At 51.1% G+C, this 19,041-nt stretch overlaps 1 protein-coding gene across 1 annotated transcript in view; it reads right to left on the bottom strand.

Annotated features, from left to right (window-relative positions):
• Window positions 1–19,041, bottom strand: part of ZBTB40 (zinc finger and BTB domain containing 40) — a gene marked incomplete at its 5' end in the record, with an annotated part of 35,707 nt that overhangs the window by 10,717 nt on the left and 5,949 nt on the right. The window contains 7 exons of the mRNA XM_084274668.1: window positions 4,148–4,316; window positions 6,427–6,560; window positions 7,287–7,476; window positions 7,895–8,031; window positions 11,195–11,387; window positions 17,262–17,404; window positions 17,923–18,148. Coding sequence (XP_084130794.1) covers window positions 4,148–4,316; window positions 6,427–6,560; window positions 7,287–7,476; window positions 7,895–8,031; window positions 11,195–11,387; window positions 17,262–17,404; window positions 17,923–18,148 — 1,192 coding nt within the window. The remainder of the gene's footprint in view (window positions 1–4,147; window positions 4,317–6,426; window positions 6,561–7,286; window positions 7,477–7,894; window positions 8,032–11,194; window positions 11,388–17,261; window positions 17,405–17,922; window positions 18,149–19,041) is intronic.

The following is a 19,041-nucleotide window of genomic DNA, read 5'->3' as shown; positions in this document are numbered from 1 at the left end:
CCCCACACAGTAATACTTCCCTGGATTTCCAACCAACTAGAAACCAGGTGGCAGATTCCAACAGATTTGGAAATCTTAAGATGTCAAGTGGTGACCCACAAAGCCCTGAATGCATCCAGGGAGATAAACAGCCTGGAAGACTGGTTTCCAGTTTGCCATACTCTGTCAAGATAGCAACCCAAGTCTTTCACCTCTAAGGTCTCTTACCATATCCTCAAAACCAACACTATCACTTTTTCTGAGCCAATTGAAGAAAAATCTTTAAACCTCCCAGAGTCATCTGGATGGGCATGCTGAATGTGGATGGAGGTAAGAGCAGTAAGGAAGCTGGGACTGGAAATGTCCAAAAGTGCCATGGCAGCAAGGCTGTAACCTGAGTGAGATGAAGAGGAGTTTTGCCACAAACTCTGGTGGGCCAAGAGCTGGCTCATGGTCCTCCTGCTCTTATGCCTGTGAAAATGTTGTTTGGGATTAAGAGCGACTTTGGTGGGTGTCTGGCCTCCAGCCAGGGTCAAACCACCAGAGCTGGAAGAGCTGAACTGAATCCTTGCAAGCCCCAGCTTCAAGGGAATGAGCTCTGACTACACAAGGGAGCCAAGGAGAAGCCAACAGATTTCATATTGCTCAGTGTGATGGGGGATGGATGCAGACATTGTCATCTTCATCAATGACACTGATGATGGAATTGAGTGCACCCTCAGCAAGTTTGTGGGTGACACCAAGCTGAGTGGTGTGGTTGACACAACAGAAGGAAAGGAGCCATCCAGAGGGATCCTGACAGGCTGGAAAGGTGGGTTTGGGTGAACCTAATGAGGTTCAACATTGCCAAGTGTCAGGTGTTGCACTTGGGCTGGAGGAATCCCAGACACAGATACAGCCTGGGAGAGGAGCTCCTGGGGAGCAGCCCTGAGAAGGACCTGGGTGTGATGGGGGGTGAGAAGCTTAACATGAGCCAGCAGTGGCTGTGGCAGCTGGGAAGGGCGATGGGATCCTGGGCTCCATCAGCAGAGGGGTGGCAGCAGGGACAGGGAGGGGATTGTCCCTCTCTGCTCTGCCCTGGGGAGGCCCCAGCTGGAGTCCTGTGTCCAGAGCTGGGGCCCCAGGACAAGAAAGATGTGGGACTGGTGGAGAGGGGTCAGAGGAGCCACAGAGATGATCAGAGGGCTGGAGCAGCTCCCCTACGGAGAGAGGCTGAGGGAGCTGGGCTGGGTCAGCCTGGAGAAGAGAAGGCTGTGGGGGGACCTCATTGCAGCCTTCCAGTCTCTGAAGGGAGCAGAGGAACAGGAGGGGAATCAGCTTGTTAAAGGGCAGAGACTGGCAGGACAAGGGGGATGGAGTGAAGCTGGAGGAGGAAAGGGTTAAATTGGATATTAGGGGGAAGTTCTTTGCAGAGAGAGTGGTGAGGGGCTGGAACAGGCTGCCCAGAGAGGGGGCAGGTGCCCCATCCCTAGGGGTGTTCAAGGCCAGGTTGGCTGGGGCCCTGGGCAACCTTGTGTAGCTCCAGGCCTGGAGGTTGGTGTCCCTGCCTGTGGCAGGGGGTTGGAGCTCTGTGACCCTTGGGGTCCCTTCCAACCCAGACCAGGCTGGGATTCTATGATTCTATGATTTCATATTGCTCAGTGTGGTGGGGGCTGGATGCAGACAGTGTCCCCCACAGTGATGCTGGGTGCTTCCCAAGTGTTTCAGCTCACCTAAATTTAGTACCAGATTTCTCTTTTTTTTTTTTTTTTTAAGAGATGTAAAATCTGTTGCTTTCAAGTGAAAATGCAAACTGTGCACATCTCCATGAGGCAGGTGTGTTCTTCAGAAATGTGAGAACTCTGTTCCAAGTGGAAGGTTGCAGACCTCAAACACGAGGCCCACAGTCCTCATTCATATCTCATGCCAAGAGCCACATGGGTACTGATCCATAAAGCCACCTGCAACATTTAGGGCTGGTAAACAGTGATATCAGAGCTGGGGAGACTGGCCTAGAAATGAAGATAAGAAAGTTCAGTGTAAAGATCTGTAGGATGCCAAAAAAGGGGTTGGGAATTGGCAATCCTCCCCTGGCCACTTCATACAGTGTGTATGTGTTTGCCAAGTAAATACCAGTTTTCCAGGGCTCCTGTTTTTGATGTTGCTTCTTGGTTGATTTTGTCTCAACCTTGGCTCCAAGCCCTGCAAAGACACTTAGTAACAGCAGTCTGCTCTCTTTGATATTGGTGCCAGAGATGCAGGCATCTGCCAGAGCAATCCAGCTGACTCCCCAAGTCCCTCACTGGTGAGGGCTGCAAGGTGCTCAGGAGCTGAGCTGGGCTGCACGTGCAGCTTCTGCTGGCTTATCTCATTGGCACTGGCACATCTCACCTTCAGAGAGGGTCAAGGGGAGTAGGGCAAATGCCTGAAGCATCAGGGGACAGAGGGCAATGGAAGGTAAGAAGGAATCATCTTTTCTCTGGAAATTCTCATCAGACCCATGACCAGGTGAAAAAATAACTGGATCAGTAGCAGCTCTTGGTGGAGTGAGAAGAGAGGAGCTAGATCTGAACTGGGCATCAACAGTGGATCTACAGTGTAGGGCATCTCTCAGGGTGACCACTATGGCCACTGAGTCAAGAGAGGGGAACAGAGCATGTGTTGCCACACTCCAAGCTCTACAGCTTGAGCCAGGTCCTCAGTTCCTTCTACAAACTGCTCCAAGTCACCCAGTCCCATCTACTCCCCAGCATTTCCTCATTACTCAAGAACAGGGGCAGGTGAAGGGACAGCATCACCCTCTGCCCCCTCCCAGCACGTGGGGAGCATCAGCTTCACCTCTCACTGCCCAGAGTGTGAAAGCCAGACATGTGTGTTCATTCCTAAAGACCAACCACAGTCCTGACCCAAACCTTCTACCCCTAAAAACAGAGACAACCCATTAATGCTGGTTACTATCTCCACACCGTGCTCTGAACTAGAGCAGCTCTGGGACCAGGAGTAAACAGGAATGAACTAAGGTGAACCAGTGCCTGTGACTGGAAAAGAAATGCCCCTGTGTACATCCCAGTGGGCATCCAAGGGTCTGGGTGCACTGGGAAACAAAGTGCCATAAAAATCTAGGTGAGCAAACAGGATAAGCAAGTCACACCTATGTTCTTTTCAAGAGAAAGCAAAGCTGTCATTAGCTGCCTGGCCCTCTTGTCTTTCTCATTAAATTCTGCTAATCATCCTTCCTTCAAGTGATGGGTGCAGAGACACAGCTTGGCTCAGCTGGAGAGTGCCCTCCAGCTCAGGGCTGGATCTCACACATGGTTACTGAGATGCATTTGTCTCTGGAGTTCACCAAATTGCAATCTCTATGTGCTTCCTTCAAACCTTTGCCAAACTGGTATGGTACATACCACCCCTCTCCCCACTGAGGGACCCTCTCAGGGGATCATTTGCTCTGTAAAGTTTGGCAAGACCAAATTAAAGCATAATGAGGAAACAAACTCAGAAACTACTCCTGGACTACAAGATGCACCACCATGGTCATCTGTGCATATGACAAGTGTGCTCTGATGTGACCTTCTCATCATCAGCTCGTGAAGTATCCACAGATGCACAAAGTCAAGGGGCTGTAGTGCAAGTTCAGATTCACACAGACCCAGAAGTAGAAGAAGAGTGAAAGAAACCCCACCAGTTAAGGATAAAAGTGCTGAAAAACCACAGACTCACAGACTGGTTAGGGCTGGAACGGACCCCAAAGCTCATCTAGTTCCACCCTCTGCCATGGGCAGGGACACCCTCCATTGGCCCAGGTTGCCTAAAGCCCCATCCAACCTGGTCTTGATATAAAATAACCCAGTAGAGATACAAATTACATAACTAAGTTGCTTACATTACTCCAGTCAAAGGCTTAAATGAAGAAATGCAAACACAGCTGAGTATGTGGTATGAGTTGTGGTCTCTGCAGCACATGTAACATCCAAAACCTTCCTCTGGTGCATTTTACCAGCAGGAGAATGCACACTCCAGTGCTCAGATCCAGAGGTCACCCCTGTGAGCCCTCCTGCAAGTACAACCCCAACATTAGGCCAGGGGGTTGTTCTGTGAAGTGCCCTCAGGTCTGTATCAAACCACCCAAGGCTCCCATAACTGTGTGTCAACCACCATGGAAGGATGAAAGTCTGTGCTTCTCTCTTACCCATGTGGCCCAGCTCCTGCATCACTGGCTGCAGGTCTGGAAAGGTCTCATGGACATCACACAGCAGCTGACAGATCTTGAGGGCTGGAACAGACTTCTCCTGGGCTGTGCTCAGAGCTGCTTTCAGGGAGGCCTCTGAACTTTCCTTCTGAGCAGAAATACTCAGTAGCTGGAGGAGTAAGAGGAAGAAAACGTCACATGACAGAGGTTTTGGGTTGTGAAAGGTTGGGGATGGTCTGAGAGTGAGGGAACATCTGCTTTATTTCATCTCTACAGCTGGGAACCTGCTTTGAGAAACCAGAAAAGAAATCCCTTTCCACACAGGTCTTTGCCCCTCCACTGATCTAAGTGCCTGAGCTGAGAGAATTTCAGGATTAAAAAAAAGTTACATTCTCAGGCTTTCTGTTTTGGGATTCACTCACTTAAATTAGGCCATTTTTCCATGGAAAGACCAGTCCCTCAATGCCTCACAGCATTACCAGCCCCACCTACCTCAGAAACCTGCCTTTTATACACCACTTCTCCCCCCTTCCAAATCCACACCCCATCAAACAGCCAGTGCAAGGAGAACCAAGGTGAGGATCTGTGCATACCCATGTGTACCTCACTCTTCCAGATCTCCTAACAGCTGCTAACCAGAGCAGGACCAAGCCACTGCAGACAGTCTGGAAGGTCCACCTTCCAGATGACCACATTATCACTTGGCTGCTCCCATGCTGGGATGGTAGAGCCAACAGCCTGGAATTAGAAGTTAGGGAGGCCAAGCAGCTGGGATCCCTGGCTGGGGAAGGAGGCATTGACAAGGCAACTGGGAAAAAGTCACAAACCTCCAGCCTCTGAGGGTAGGATGTTACATGTCAGTCACCCAAATGGAGCACCACAGAGACAGCTATCCAGTACCTGAGAGAATGAGCTGTATGGGAGATGGTTTATTATGATCTGGACAATGCAGTTACCCATTGGTCCCAGTGAAGTCCTATACACCCAGGCCATGTGGTGTGAGGTTGTGGGAAAGCACTGGGGGTGGAAGGCTGCTGTGTGGAGTCCACAGTCACAGAAGCCACTGAAGGAGAAGGTGAATTAAGCCAGTTTGCCAAGGTGAAGGCCATCCAGTTAGCCCTGGGCATTGCCAAAATAGACAAGTGGCCAATACTCTGCCTCTATACTGACTGCTGGATGATGTCCAATGCCTTGTTACAGCAATGGAAACAGAACCACTGGCAGCATAGAGACAAACCCATATGGGCTGCTGGCTCATGGCAAGATACTGCTACCCAGCTGGAGAAGCTTGTAAAAACACATCATGGAGATGCCCATGTACCTAATGGCCACGTACCATGGCCATGGAGGAACATCAAAACAACCATCAGGTGGGTAAGGCTGGATTGAAGTGGCTGAGGTAGATCTAGACTGGCAACATAAGGGTGACTTATTCATAGCTCAGTGGGCCCATGATACCTCAGGCTGTCGAGGAAGAGATGCAACATATAGATGGGCTGGGGATCAAGGGGTGGACCTGACCATGGATGCTATCTCACAGATCATCCATGAATGTGAGACATGTGCTGCAATCAAGCAAGCTAAGCAGCTAAAGCCCCCCTGGTATGGAGGATGGTGGATGAAATGTGACTACTATGGAGAGACCTGGCAGATTGATTCCATCACCCTCCCACAAACCCACCATGGCAAACGTTACGTGCTTGCAATGGTGGAGGCAACCACCAGCTGGCTGGAAACACATCCTGTACCCCCTGCCACTGCCAGGAATACAGCCCTAGGCCTTGAAAAGCAGGTCCTGTGGCAACACAGCACCCCAGAAAGAACTGAGTCCGACAACGGGACTCATTCCAAAATGCTCTCATAGACACCTGGAGTCAAGGAACATGACATGGAGTGCCACATTCCTCACCATGCACCAGCCTCTGCTGAAAGCAAACCACACAAAGGGCTGTTCAAGACTGAATTGAGAGCAATGGGACCTTCAAACACTTGGATAAGCATTCAGTGAAGGCCATGTGGTTCATTAACTCTAGGGGATCTACCAAATGAGCTGGCCCTGCCCAGCTGAAACTTCTGTGCACTGTAGAAGACAGAGTACCTATAGCATGTATGGAGAATATGTTGGGGAAGACAGCTTGGGTTATCCCTGCTTCACACAAAGGCAAAGCCATTGGTTTTGCTCAAGGACCCGGCATGTCCCTTGATTTCAGTGGATTTCTAGGGCCTGTCCATCCTTTGAGCCCCCAAACCATGCTGACTCTGAGAGCATCCTCTCATACCTCTTTTACTGCTTCTGTGAGCCCAGCCTCCCCTGGAGCCAAGCCCTCCAGGTCAGCTCTCTGCTGGATGCCCTCTGCTATCAGCTTGCTGTGCCGCAGGATGATCTCAATGGCTGTGCTCTCACTGGTGGCCACTGAAGAGGGAAACAAAAAGTAGAGGTCTTTAAAAACACAAACCCCAAGGAGAACCTGAAGGCCTTAGCTTTGTCCAGCCCACTCCTGAAGTTGAGCTGTAATTAGCTTTAGGGCAGAGGAAACAGGAAAAAAAACCTACAGGCAACCTTTGGTTACATGAATTTCAGTGCTCACACCCAGCATGGGAGCCCAGCAGACCTCACTTCTTACTGTCTGTCCAACTTTGGGTGAGAGAATTGGGTTTTCCAGAGCACGCTGCCTAGAGAGACAGTGACAACCTCAAAAGGCAGGCATGGTTCTCCCAAGACTCAGGATTTCTTCTCTTCCTCCAGTTACACACATCCCATAATGACTTTTGCAGAGAAAGCAGCATTTCTAGGCACAATTTGCCTCATCTCAGGACAGCCCCATATAAAGCTGCCAGATGCACCATGTGCTGGTTTCTCTGGGCTGAGCACAGAGGAGATGGAGCAGTTTGACCAGAGGCACTGTGCTGTGCTTGCAGGGCCAGCACAGGCAGCCAGGCAGCCAGCTCCCAGCAGGTCTGCTCATCACAAAACCCAAAGATGAGGAGCCACAAGGAGAGCAGCTGCGTTTGCAGACCAATGAGGACATGGGTGTTGAGATCCACTGGAAGAAAAAAGGGTTCCCAGCCAGAGAGAGGAGTGAGAAAGAAGCTTCTGCCTCAGGGAGAGTGTGGAGGGACACCAAGGGGACTTCATTACCTGCTTGGAAGAAGAACTGTGCCCCAGGCTGCTTGCGGATCTCCTCCATGAGCAGGGTCAGTGGGACAGGCTCCTGCACAGCCAGCAGCAGCTGCCAAACAGCTGTGGCTGACACAGACCTCTCCTCCAGCGCTGCTGACACCAGGGAGGCAAAACCACCGGCCTCCTGCTTCACAGCCTGCTCCATCACCTTGGAAAGACCCACAGGGAGACACTAACAATGCACCTCATCCATGCTCAGGCATCACTGTGGCTCCCCACCCCAAGCCCCAGCCCTCCCTTGCTCCCACCCTGCTGAAGACCTGGCTCACAGTGCAACCCACCAGCCACGTCCTCAGCTCACTCCAAAGCTGAGCAGCCCCAGTGGCCACATCAGCCACTGTTACTTGCCAGCCTTCACCTTCAGGTATGTGACCTGCTTTGGTCAGCTCCCTGCTTCATTCATTCCCACTCTGGGATACTAAGGACCCACTAAACAGAGTCCTGCAGGAGGACTGCCCCAAGCCATGCCATGAAAGGCAGTAAAATTAAGTTCTCAACACTTGATAGGGATCCCTGATGGGGATTAAAGCTCACTATCTGCTTGTACACATGCAGAGCCTGCTTACCTCTCTTTCAGCAGGAGCCAGGCTCTGTGCAGCAGAGATGCCCTGCAGCAGCACCTGGGTGTCTGTGAGGAGCTCCACTAAGTTCTCCTGGTATTGTCTCAACAGTTTGGCTCCATAATCCTCTGGACTCCATTTGTCTGAATGCAAGTGAATGAAAATAAGAACAGCTCAGTTGGCAGCATCTTCCCAAAGGGCTTCAGAGCTAGGGGAGACCAGAAAAGCCAAGGCAGCCAGTCCTCCCTGGGCCAGTAACACTCAGGGCCTTATTCTCAGCACACCTGGATTCACCTTCAAGCAGAAGATGAACACAACAAATCAAAGACACACAGAATATCCTCTGCCCATAGGTGCCAACAGAAACAGATCTCTGGCACCCAAATGTCTTCTGAGCCTCAGCCCCAGTCTGAGCCCAGAAGAACATCTGTTTTCAGCCTTGTTCAACAGGTAAACATGTGGCCTTGTCTGTGAAGAGAGCAGCTCAAGACATACATCAGCCTTTTCTGATACCCTGGAATCAAGAAGACTCATTACTGATTCTTAATTGTAGTTTCACTGAAAGATGTCTGCAAGTGTCTGATCCACTCCAACCCAGAGCTCTGCAACATGCTCCATCACAGCAGCATGTGGCTGTCAAGCATATTAATGCTTTAGAAACACCCAGATGGCCCAAGGTAATCAAGAGCTTAATGGGCTGAGCTGTCCTGGGTGAAAACATTAAGGGAGCACAACCCAGCTGTGGCTGCAAAGCAGCAGAAAGACCCTCTTCTCCCCCTTACACAAAAAAAACCCCAACTTAAACCTCATTCCTTCCTCCTCCCAGATGTAATTCCAAGCTGGGTCTGCTGATTCTGAGAAAGGATTACCCTGGGGTAACACCACAGCCCTGCAGAGACACCCCAGTGCCAGCCCACAATGAACTAATTCAGGAAAGAAGAGCAGTGCTGGTTCAGGATTACAGCAGCTTGGGCAAAACACGTCGAGTACCTTAAGTAATGCAGGATTGTACCTGTCACCAGCCTGGCTGACAAATAAACCTGGAAACTGCCAGATACTTGAACCTGGAAAGGATTTTTTCCCTGATGGAGTTACTGAATTGGAGAAGGTGCCTAGTTAGACTTTGGTAGGAGAAACAAAACCAACCCCCCTGTATTTCATAGAATCATAGAGTCACAGCCTGGTCTGGGTTGGAAGGGACCCCAAGGATCATAGAGCTCCAAGCCCCCTGCCACAGGCAGGGACACCAACCTCCAGGCCTGGAGCTACACAAGGTTGCCCAGGGCCCCATCCAACCTGGCCTTGGACACCCCCAGGGATGGGGCACCCACCCCCTCTCTGGGCAGCCTGTTCCAGCCCCTCACCACTCTCTCTGGAAAAAACTTCCCCCTAATATCTCATCTATCCCTTCCCTCCTCCAGCTTCACTCCATCCCCCTTGTCCTGCCAGTCTCTGCCCTTTAACAAGCTGATTCCCCTCCTGTTCCTCTGCTCCCTTCAGGGACTGGGAGGCTGCAATGAGGTCCCCCCACAGCCTTCTCTTCTCCAGGCTGAACCAGCCCAGCTCCCTCAGCCTCTCTCCATAGGGGAGCTGCTCCAGCCCTCTGATCATCTCCATGGCTCTCCAGGTCCCTTCCAACCCCTGGGATTCTGGGAATGCCCTCTCAGCTCTGCTGCCATGCCAAGGGAAACCCCATAACCTGAGTGTGCCCCATGCTGCTGTACCAGGCATCACAGGGCAGCACAGGGCACCAAAGCTGCCACCAGTGGCTCAAACCATTCCCTCCCTCCTCATTTCCACGATGAGAAATATTTGTGCTTCTGTTTGTTCATGTTGCAATTCGAGGAGATTCAGCACTGTGTAATTAAGGAATGCTCCTCCTTGGAATGGGTATTACCACTGGATAATTAACCACGTTGGGAGTCTGGTGTTTCAGGAAAGCAATCGTGCTTAACAACTGACAAAGCAAACTGCCTGTCGGGATCGTTTGCTACAGAGGAGATGATCAGCATGATGAGCCCAGTTTTGCTTTCTATTAAACAGTCATTTACATTTCACTGCATGTTAATTTAGTTTGTAATTTTTTAAGTGACTTCAGAGCTGCTGAAATTTGCCTCTCTATCCAAACTGCTCAGGGTGTGCCCAAACCTACCCAAACTTGGAAGGCTGTCCCACCAGCTGAAAGATGAGGACTCACGAGTTCCTGAACCACCTCTTGCATGTGACATGCAATAAAACCCCACCAAAACAAAGAGAAGGGGACTAGCTGTCTGAGATAATGATGTCTAATGGGGCACCAAGTGTGGGACTTGCATCAGCACATTCTGCTCTGCACAGGAGACCACAGATGTGCCAAAACACAACTCAACCAACTGCAGAGCCCACCATCTCCATCAGTCACAAGGAATTCACAGACTGATGCACAGAATCACAGAATCACAGAATCCCAGGGGTTGGAAGGGACCTGGAGAGCTCATGGGGTCCAACCCCCCTGCCAAAGCAGCTCCCCAGCTCATATTGCACAGGGCGGCGTCCAGACGGGGCTGGAATCTCTCCAGAGATGGAGACTCCACACCCCCTGGGCAGCCTGTCCCAGGGCTCCCTCACCCTCACTGGGGAAAAGTTCTTCCCCAGGTTGCTGTGGAACTTCCTGTGCTCCAACTTGCAGCCATTGCCCCTTGTCCTGTCCCCACAGACACTGAAAAGGGGCTGCCCATTTCCCCTGCATCCCATCCTTCAGATATTGATAAACATTAATCAGGTCCCCCCTTAGTCTTCTTCTCTCCAGGCTGAACAGCCCCAGCTCACTCAGCCTTTCCTCACAGGGGAGATGCCAGGTAAGACACTGCCTGTATTTAATTTCAAGACCTCTACAGCTTTGGGGCAGTTCCAGGGATTAGCTTTCAAAACCAGCAAGTACCATGAGTTAAAGGCAGCAGCAGAGCAGAGGTTGGTTAAGATTCCTTCCTCACACTGTTTACCACAGATACACACATCCTCCTCCTGCTGCTGCTGCTCTTCAGCAACTGAAAACCAAAAAGTAATTGATGTGGGAGGGAACAGTTCTCTTGTTTTCCAGATGTGACATCCTAGTTCCTATGCTATCAGTAGCAAACTCAAGGAAGGGGTCAAACAACGCAGGGGCCTTCTTGCTGGCACTGTTCTCCTACCCCAGTGCTCCCAGAACATCTTTGCTCACATCAAATGGCCTTAAATGAAAGATTTTCAAGTCCAGATAAGCATGCAAACTTCTCAGCAACTCCCTGACCTGAGTCCCCAGGCATCTGAAGTGTAGTGTACCCATACCTTTGCCATCAGAGACATCTGCTGTTGCCACCAGGTTGTCTAGCATAAGGTGGAGACCAGGGAACGACCCTTTCACAGCCCCCAGGAGTTTGACCAAACTTTCTGCTTTTAGGGTTTTCTCTTCATCCACCTTCCTGAGCAGATTGTCCATGGCTTCCCTCTGGGAACCACCTTCACAGCAATCCAAAACCACCTGCAGCAAAGGAACAGTCAAGAACCTGTTTGTGAGAGCCTCCTACACAGTACAAGAAACCACTGCTTCCACCCATTTGATTAACCAAGAGGTGTTGTGGGGTGCTGGTTACAGGAACATCTAAACATATCCCACCTTTATTTGACATATGTCACCCTGCAGACTCTATTGGCAAGTTTTTCCCACCAAGTCTGGCTCCTGGAAGTAGCTGGCAAGAACAAATATTTGTTTCCAAAGGAATAAAAGCTTCAGAACAATAGTTCATCTTTTTAGCCAATGCTTTTTAAATCAGCAGTCTCTTTTCCCTTGTTTTCCCATTTTTTCCTGCTTGTCATTGAAAGAGAGGGATGGAGGGGAAAAAAATACTCTGTTTAAATAAGCACCTCATTAATGGAATTGTTATTTCAATGACAAGGCTGTAGGACACATCTCTGATGTGAGATGTGATCACTGTAGCTTGGGAAAGCCCTGCTATGCCCCTGTGGTATCTACAAGGGGAAGAAGCTGGCAAACACAGGCTGCCCCCCACCCTGGGAACACTGTGGTCCCAGGCATTCAAACTGGGAGTGATGCCTTGGAAAGCTGGAATCCAAACTCCCTGGCCTTGGTGACCCTGAAGCAGGATCCCTTCCTGCAGTGCTGGGCACACAGGGCATGGCTCCTCCTGATGGGTGTGCCCATTAAAGCCAAATCTCTCCTATTGATACACATTAACTCTACAGATTCATTATCATTTCTAAGAAAAGGCAGGGTTATGCAAATTATCTCCAGGAAGTCATTTACATTCACTCCTCCCAGATAGAGCCTGCTCAGGGACACTCAGGGGGTCTTCTGGTGCTCTTCAGGGATGAAGGCTGGATGTCTTCCTCTCTCTCAGCTCATGCTCTTTATGGTTCTCTCCACAGTTACCAAAACACATTCCTGCACACACCAGTTAGGAACCCCTTTTAACTGGAAACAAGATACACTCTGACTCTCAGCTGGTCGTTGGTCTCATTACTGATGACTCCCCATCTTCACTTTCTTTAGCCTCCAGGCTGTTCCACTGTTCTGGCTTCAGTTTTGTAGCTGCTCTCACAAAACATCTCACACAGTTACAGCCATATTCTACTAAAATCCAAACCTATTCTTAAAATACACAAATTAAAGTTCTATTAATTGTCTCAAGCTACATCTACATCGATCTATTCAGCATTATTACATTTCCCTGAATCACTGTCTGGCAGAAACTCTGCCCTGTTCCCTCCTCTCATAAGTACACAGTCCCATTAATCAAATTATTAAGATCTGTCTTAAACCTAGTTAGGATTTTCCTCCTTTTCCCCTGGTTGGAAAGCTCTTCCACAGTCTCATTCCCTTGTTGATTCTTCTAATTTCCAGCTTAAATTTCCTCACAGCTGGTGTATACCCATTCATTCCCTGCCAACATTATCTTGTAGCTTAAGAAGCCTTCTAACCCCCCTGAGGTGTTTACTCTACCCTCCCTCTCCAATTTCTTTGTGAGTCTGTGATCATATTCCCCTCTCAGTCTTCATTTCACTTGCCTAACTAAGGCAGCTCCTCTGGTAAAACAGCTTCTGCAATCCCCTGATGCTGATGCCCATGGATCTTACTCTGCTTCCATGTGAAATCACCTTGTTGGAGCAAGGCTGGTGCAGCACACACACCTTCCAGATGAGGCCTTAATTCTTAGTCCTGGTTACAGCATCTAAGTGCCCACCCTTCACTCTGCCTTACCCAGCCATTCAATTCTCAATACTTGATTCTCCAGCTGTGTAGTTCTCCCTCTTGCAGATTCACAGAATCACAGGGTTGGAAAAGACCTTTAAGATCATCAAGTCCAACCATTCCCATCCTGTGCTGACCCACATCCCTGAGCACCTCATCTCCCCTCTGTTAAACACACCCAGGGGGTGACTCAGCCCCTCCCTGGGCAGCCTGTGCCACAGCCCCACAACTCTGCCAGGGAAGAACTTTCCCCTCCCAGCTGAGCTGACCCTGCCCTGGGGCAGCTTGAGCCCATTGCCCCTTGTCCCATCTCCTGTCCCCTGGCTGAAGAGACATGGTTCCCCATGTTGCTGTGGAACTTCCTCTGCTCCATATTGCAGCCATTGCCCCTTGTCCTGTCCCCACAGACACTGAAAAGGGGCTGCCCATTTCCCCCTGCATCCCATCCTTCAGATATTGATAAACATTAATCAGGTCCCCCCTTAGTCTTCTTCTCTCCAGGCTGAACAGCCCCAGCTCACTCAGCCTTTCCTCACAGGGGAGATGCTCCAGGCCCTTCATCATCCCCATAGCCCCTCTGGACTCTCTCCAGGAGATCCCTGTCTTTTTTATCCCAGGGAATCATGGGTTTGACTCAGCTACAGGGTATTTCTGGTTCCATGTCTCTCATGGATTTGTCCCTAGGCTCAGTCCTGAGTTTGCAGGTCACCTCCTCTCCTCATTCTTCTTTCTTCCTGTGGTCAGACAAAGGTTTATTGCTTGTCATGACACAGGCTGTGCTGCTCAGCCACCTGATGTGCCACAGGCCTCTCTTCATGCCTCTGAAGTCCGTTTCTTTGCAGTCAGACACTTCAGTGGCTCCTTGGGAAGTTGTACTGAAGTTATTCATTCCCTCAGGTCTGTAACCTGAACACAAATTCTCCTCTCTTGTTGAGGATGAAAACTTCAGACAGTTCTTCTACCTTTAACATAAAAGAAACGAATCCAACAGCTCCTCCTGTGCTGATCTCACTAATTAAGTTCCTCTCATTTCTAAAACTCTTGTCCTTTTATAGCCAAAACTCTGTTAGTGAACCTGTTGGTGTATCCTCCCAGCTAATTCTCACCCAGCTGACTCTGGATCACTCAGTCTGAAGTCATCTTTCAGGAGAACACAAGTGGGAGTACAAGGGTGTCATCCTGTGGGGAAGCTCAGGCTGTATCCCACCCCTGCTCCCAGGCACATGACAACAGGCACAGAAGGGGTGGTCCTTGCAGTAAGGGATTCTGTGCTGACATTTTGAGACTCATTTTGATAACAGCTGGATGAGACAGTCAGGAAACACACCCATTCTGCTTGGGACAGGACTCCTCCGCTCCCCTGGTACCTCCAGTTAGGAGTTCTCCTGCCACAACCAGTAACCTCACTTGTGGTGTCACTCACACCAGTCCTGGCTCCTCAGCAGTTTGGAACACCAAGCCATATAGGCAATGGAGCCAAAGCTGGGGGGTCAAAATGCCCCAGTTCCCCCTGGAAAAGAGCCTGGGCAGAAGGAAAGGATGGGTGGTTTTTAGCTACTCTAAAGCTCCAGGTTCAGGGCTGTACCGTGGTCTGGTCGCTGACCTCTGCACCGAGCCAAGCCATGGGACACCACGTATGAGAGGTTACCTGCTTTTCTCTTCAACCCAAGTTTATTTCTCTTAAGCAGGAATCTGCTCCCAAGCCATTCCACACCCCCAGCTCCCTCAGCTGCTCCTCAGAGGATTTGCCCTCCAGCCCCTTCCCCAGCCTGGTTGCCCTTCTCTGCACTCGCTCCAGGACCTCAATGTCCTTCTGATGGTGAGGAGCCCAGAACTGGACCCAGCACTTGAGGTGCAGCCTCACCAATGCCCAGTCCAGGGGCACAATCCCCTCCCCAGACCTACTGGCCACACTGTTTTTGATACAAGCCAGGATGCCATTGGCCTTCCTGGCCACACTGCTGGCTCATATTCAGCCTGCAGTCACCCAACACCCCCAGGTCCTTCTCTGCCTGACAGCTCTCCAGCCAGTCTCCCCCCAGCCTGTACCATGCACAGCTTGGGACAGGCACAGAAAGAAACCAGTTGCCTGCAAAAACCACTGTGGCACACAAAACTCACTCATTCACTTGCTGAATAAATGTAAAGCTAATGAGGCAGGGACTGTGAGAAGAAAACTGAAAGAAGCATCTTTATGAACCCTTGGAGAACTTGATCCTGCCTCTGCCAGCCCAGGGCTCTTGTGCAATGCTGGATGAATCAGGTAAGCTGAAACCTCCAGAGCTGGGTGCTAATTCCAAGTTTGTTTTCCCAGAACTGCACCTGAGACGCCAGAGATCCCAACTGCACATATGCCACAGGCCCATCATTTTAATCAATTTAACTTTGAAAATCATTAAGCACTTTTCCACTTGTCTGAAGGGGGAAAAAAAAAACCCAAAACAAACCCCAAATAAATAAACCAAGCTTGAAAAATGAGAAAACCCCCAAGGTCAGCCCATATTTGGCAATTCCTGCTTTATTTTCCTGTGCTGCAGCAGGGGGAACACTGTGCACCCAGAATCAGGGGTGTGCTCCCCAAATAGGTTTGTTATTTGCTGGGAACTTGGGGGGAAAAACAAGAGCATAAAGGGATCCCATACAGAGAGAATCATAGAATCATAGAATCGCAGAATGGTCTGGGTTGGAAGGGACCCCAAGGATCACAGAGCTCCAACCCCCTGCCACAGGCAGGGACACCAACCTCCAGGCCTGGAGCTACACAAGGCTGCCCAGGGCCCCAGCCAACCTGGCCTTGAAAACCCCCAGAGATGGGGCACCCACCCCCTCTCTGGGCAGCCTGTTCCAGCCCCTCACAACTCTCTCTGCAAAGAACTTCCATCTAATATTTCATCTGACCCTTCCCTCCTCCAGCTTCACTCCATCCCCCTTGTCCTGCCAGTCTCTGCCCTTTAACAAGCTGATTCCCCTCCTGTTCCTCTGCTCCCTTCAGGGACTGGAAGGCTGCAATGAGGTCCCCCCTCAGCCTTCTCTTCTCCAGGCTGAACCAGCCCAGCTCCCTCAGCTGCTCCTCAGAGGATTTGCCCTCCAGCCCCTTCCCCAGCCTGGTTGCCCTTCTCTGCACTCACTCCAGGACCTCAATGTCCTTCTGATGGTGAGGAGCCCAGAACTGGACCCAGCACTCGAGTTGCAGCCTCACCAGTGCCCAGTCCAGGGGCACAGTCACCTCCTTGGACCTGCTGGTCCCACTATTCCTGACACAAGCCAGGATGCCATTGGCTTTCTTGGCTCCCCAGGCACACTGCTGGCTCATGTCCAGCCAGCTGTCAGCCAGCACCCCCTGGGCCTTCTCTGTGTGACCCATCATGGGCCTGGTCAGGCTCACACACAGAGCAGACATCACCCATGTCACTGAGCACAACAGCCCTTCCCACTCACTGTCACCCTGCATCAGGGGAACGGGTGGAATTGCCAAACTAGGACAGGAGGTCTGCAAGCTGCCTGTGAGGGCACCCTGCAAGCTGCATCTGCACAGGCCAGGTACAGCCAGCACCCCCCAAAACACAGGTTATAGTAACACTTCCCCTACTGCAGCTTCTGCAAACCCCCACACAAACTGCAGTTGCTTACAGGACAGCAACAGTCCTCCCCACCTACAGCTGCATCCAACACACCCAGAAAGCCAAAGAATGGGACAGTGAAGGGCTGAAGAGTTGAAGTTGGGAGAGGTAAACTGGCAAGGACAGAACTGGCAAGCAGGCAGCACAGAAGCACCAGTGGTTCTGCTGAGGTCAAACTCCACACAGAGCTTTCTGTGGCCTCCAAAAAGGGTATTTTCAGGGTCTCCAGAGAGTACTGCGCACCTCCTCTGTCCCAGGCTCTGCCACTGGTCCGGGCAGCGATGATCCTGGTCTTGAGGCTGACTGCCCAGCTCAGCTTCAGCATTTCCCCACTTCAGTGCAGGACCTGAGCCAAGACACATGTGCAGTCCCAGCTGGGCAAAGGGAAGGCAAGACTGCAAGGGGAAACAAACCATCACGTGGCAAAGCAAGCAGTAGGAGGGTGCCTGGCAGACAGACAGACAGACACACACACAGACACACACACACTCTTGCCCTTAGAGGTTTCCTTATTTCATGTCTTTACCTGTTTCTCTGAGGCAGTCAGGAATCCCTCTTCTGCTGCCTCCAGGAACTCTACAATGGGGCTCAGCTGTGTCACACTCTGGATCAGCTCCTCCCTGTGTCCCAGCAAGCGAGCGGTCAGCGTCTGTCCCTCGCCCGTGCTCTCTGGGGGGAGAAAAGGATTCAGAAACACAAGAGAAGAAACAAGTCAGTCTGAAGGAACTGACAGGCTCCTGAAGCGAGTGAGGCTCTGTGAAAGATCTAAGTGAATAGCAAAGCTCATCCCAAACACAAGCAGCAGAGGAAAACCACTTTACTATTCTCTTTAAACTCTATGAAAGGGAAACGTCTCATTTATCTAACAGACCACAAAGCCATAAAGCAAGCTGGAGGTTAACACCAGGTTTGCAAGGCCACTGCTTTGTGTCAGGCTCAAGTAAGAAAGGAGCTTTCAATCCTGAGGCTCAGCTGTGCTCTGACCCAGGCTGGCTGTGCAGCCATCGATCCAGCCCTCCAGGCAGCGATGGGGAGAGCCCTGCTGCTGTGAGACAGACAGACTCCAGGGTCTTGGCCAGCATGTGATAAACCTCCTGCATCTGAGTACAGATACAGGGTTCCTGGAGTCCTGCCATGCCTGTAAGGTTGCCCACTCTCTTTGTCAGAGGCTGCACCCATTTCTCTACCTGTTTGCTGCAGGGCTCCTTCACTGCCCTCTTCTCCCTCCAGCAATGCTGCTCTCAGCTTGGGATTCCCATCTTGAAACAGCTTCAGTAAATACACGAGGGTCTGAGCATCCAGGGTGTGAGTATCCAGGGGCTGAGCATCCAGGGGCTGAGCATCCGTCACTTTGCTCAGCAGCTTCTTGAACACGGACTGTTCCCCTGTCTCTGCCAGACAGGCAAGCAGAGCCTGCATCAGGACAGCAAATGCAAGGGAAGGTTTTAGTTCGAGCCAGCTGCCCCATTCAAACTGACATGAAAAGCTGAATCCTGGGGGTTTTGGTCAGGGGATGGAAACATGAAACAAAGAGCACCCCCACAAAAGCCTCATGTAGACACAAGCTGAGCTCACTACCAGACCAGGCTGTGTGCTCATCTCACAGAATCCCAGGATCCCAGGGGTTGGAAGGGACCTGGAGAGCTCCTGGGGTCCAACCCCCTGCCAAAGCAGCTCCCCAGCTCATATTGCACAGGGCGGCGTCCAGACGGGGCTGGAATCTCTCCAGAGATGGAGACTCCACACCCCCTGGGCAGCCTGTCCCAGGGCTCCCTCACCCTCACTGGGGAAAAGTTCTTCCCCATGGTGCTGTGGAACTTCCTGTGCTCCAACTTGCAGCCATTGCCCCTTGACCTGTCCCCACAGACACTGAAAAGGGGCTGCCCATTTCCCCTGCATCCCATCCTTCAGATATTGATAAACATTAATCAGGTCCCCCCTTAGTCTTCTTCTCTCCAGGCTGAACAGCCCCAGCTCACTCAGCCTTTCCTCACAGGGGAGATGCTCCAGGCCCTTCATCATCTCCATAGCCCCTCTGGATTCTCTTCAGGAGATCCCTGTCTTTTTTATCCCAGGGAGCCCAGAACTGGACACAACACTCCAGGCTCTGGTCTGCAGCCACTGGCCCTGGGAAGGAGGGCAGCAAGCCCTGCCAGCCAGTTCTTATCTTGACAGAGACCCCACAGACTGGAGCTGGTTTCATCACCAAACACATCTTTCCATTTCTCTCCCCAACAGCCTGATCCCAGGTAGTCTAAGGAACCTAACAGAACATGGTTTAAACCCCATCACTTCACAAGGCCAAG

This window comes from Gallinula chloropus (assembly GCF_964237585.1).
Source record: "Gallinula chloropus genome assembly, chromosome: 23".
NCBI classification, from domain to species: Eukaryota; Metazoa; Chordata; class Aves; order Gruiformes; family Rallidae; genus Gallinula; species Gallinula chloropus.
This window is presented reverse-complemented; position numbering and strand designations above follow the sequence as displayed.